At 38.3% G+C, this 2,213-nt stretch overlaps 1 protein-coding gene across 1 annotated transcript in view; it reads right to left on the bottom strand.

Moving 5' to 3' along the window:
* Nucleotides 1–2,213, bottom strand: part of LOC106532477 (chymotrypsin A) — a 6,388-nt gene that overhangs the window by 2,777 nt on the left and 1,398 nt on the right. Inside the window, exons 3-5 of the mRNA XM_014028531.1 lie at nucleotides 856–935; nucleotides 698–776; nucleotides 449–629 (exon numbers count right to left, since the gene is read on the bottom strand). Coding sequence (XP_013883985.1) covers nucleotides 449–629; nucleotides 698–776; nucleotides 856–935 — 340 coding nt within the window. The remainder of the gene's footprint in view (nucleotides 1–448; nucleotides 630–697; nucleotides 777–855; nucleotides 936–2,213) is intronic.

Here is a 2,213-nt window from a genome sequence, read left to right as displayed (position 1 = left end):
TGTTGAGCTGTGTGATTGGTTGTGAGTCTTTCTGTTGACCTTTGTGATTGGTTGTGAGTCTTTGTGTTGAGCTGTGTGACTGGTTGTGAGTCTTACTGTTGACCTTTGTGATTGGTTGTGAGTCTTTGTGTTGAGCTGTGTGACTGGTTGTGAGTCTTACTGTTGACCTTTGTGATTGGTTGTGAGTCTTTGTGTTGAGCTGTGTGACTGGTTGTGAGTCTTACTGTTGACCTTTGTGACTGGTTGTGAGTCTTACTGCTGACCTTTGTGATTGGTTGTGAGTCTTTGTGTTGAGCTGTGTGATTGGTTGTGAGTCTTACTGCTGACCTTTGTGATTGGTTGTGAGTCTTTGTGTTGAGCTGTGTGATTGGTTGTGAGTCTTTGTGTTGAGCTCTGTGATTGGTTGTGAGTCTTTGTGTTGAGCTGTGTGATTGGTTGTGAGTCTTACTGTTGTACTTGGTCAGACCCCAGCCGGAGGTCACACAGGTCATGCCTCCAGGGAAGTTATCCGTGGTCTCGGCCACGCACACAGGAGAAACACGCATGTTCAGCTCGGCGGGGCTGGCCAGCTTGATGAGYAGGATGTCGTTGTTGATGGTGTAGCCGTTGTACTGGGGGTGCTTGAACACCTGACAGGAAGTGACATCATCAGGACCAGCGTGGTCACAGGATGACGACGGCTGACCTGGACACTTACCTTGCCGACCGCCATGGTCTGGATGGGCTCGGCGTTGGAGGAGCGGTCGTGTTCTCCGAGGATCACGCGGTGGGAGATCCTGCCGAGCAAACAGATCGAGCTCAGTGTTCTGTCTGACCCCGCCCCTCCCCTGACTGTTACCTGTGTGAGGTGTTTACTTGACATCGCAGTGAGCGGCCGTYACAACCCAGTTCTCGTTGATGAGAGAGCCTCCACAGAAGTGGAAGCCGGTGTAGTCCTGAAACATCCACACAGGAAATACTTTGAGACAACTTGAGGATGTCTTTGGTCAAACAGGGACACTGTCTCATTCACTAATATATAAACTGCACCGGTTTTTAGTTTGTTCTAATGACGAATTTTATGTCTTTGTAATAAATTTATAAATATAAATTTCCCAGATTGAAAGAAGAAAAGCTTTATAGCTCACAGGGAAAATAACAAAAACATAAAACTTTTTGTTCACAATCATGTTTTTTGTTATTACTGCTCAAAAAAGGAACAAAATATTTTATTAAAATGACCCATAGATATTTATTCTTTATATTTGTTTGAACCAATGTACTAAAGCTGCCCTTTCCCCTCCACAGACCACTTCAGGATGGGTCACATATCTGTGACATATTTTCTGCCATATTTTGTGATAAACGTGACATAATTTCTGCCATATTTAGTGTTAAATGAAGCTGAAAGTATCTCAAACATTTGTGACATATTTTCTGCCATATTTAGTGATAAATGTGACATAATTTCTGCCATGTTTTGTGTTAAATGAAGCTAAAAATATCTCAAATATTTGTGACATATATTTTCTGCCATATTTAGTGTTAAATGTGACATACATTCTGCCATATTTAGTGTTAAATGAAGCTGAAAATATCTCAAATATTTGTGACATATTTTCTGCCATATTTAGTGATAAATATGACATACTTTCTGCCATATTTTGTGTTAAATGAAGCTAAAAATATCTCAAATATTTGTGACATACATTTTCTGCCATATTTAGTGATAAATGTGACATACTTTCTGCCATATTTAGTGTTAAATGAAGCTGAAAATTTCTGAAATATTTGTGACATATATTTTCTGCCATATTTGGTGATAAATGTGACATACTTTCTGCCATATTTAGTGTTAAATGAAGCTAAAAATATCTCAAATATTTGTGACGTATATTTTCTGCCATATTTAGTGATAAATGTGACATACTTTCTGCCATATTTAGTGATAAATGTGACATACTTTCTGCCATATTTTGTGTTAAATGAAGCTAAAAATATCTCAAATATTTGTGACGTATATTATCTGCCATATTTAGTGATAAATATGACATACTTTCTGCCATATTTAGTGATAAATGTGACATACTTTCTGCCATATTTAGTGTTAAATGAAGCTGAAAATATCTCAAACTTTTGTGACATACTTTCTGCCATATTTAGTGTTAAATGAAGCTAAAATATCTCAGATATTTGTGACATATATTTTCTGCCATATTTAGTGATAAATGTGA

Source organism: Austrofundulus limnaeus, unplaced genomic scaffold, assembly GCF_001266775.1.
Source record: "Austrofundulus limnaeus strain Quisiro unplaced genomic scaffold, Austrofundulus_limnaeus-1.0 Scaffold776, whole genome shotgun sequence".
In the NCBI taxonomy this organism is placed as follows: domain Eukaryota; kingdom Metazoa; phylum Chordata; class Actinopteri; order Cyprinodontiformes; family Rivulidae; genus Austrofundulus; species Austrofundulus limnaeus.
The sequence above is the reverse complement of the archived record's forward strand: the minus strand, read 5'-3'. Positions and strand labels throughout refer to the sequence as shown.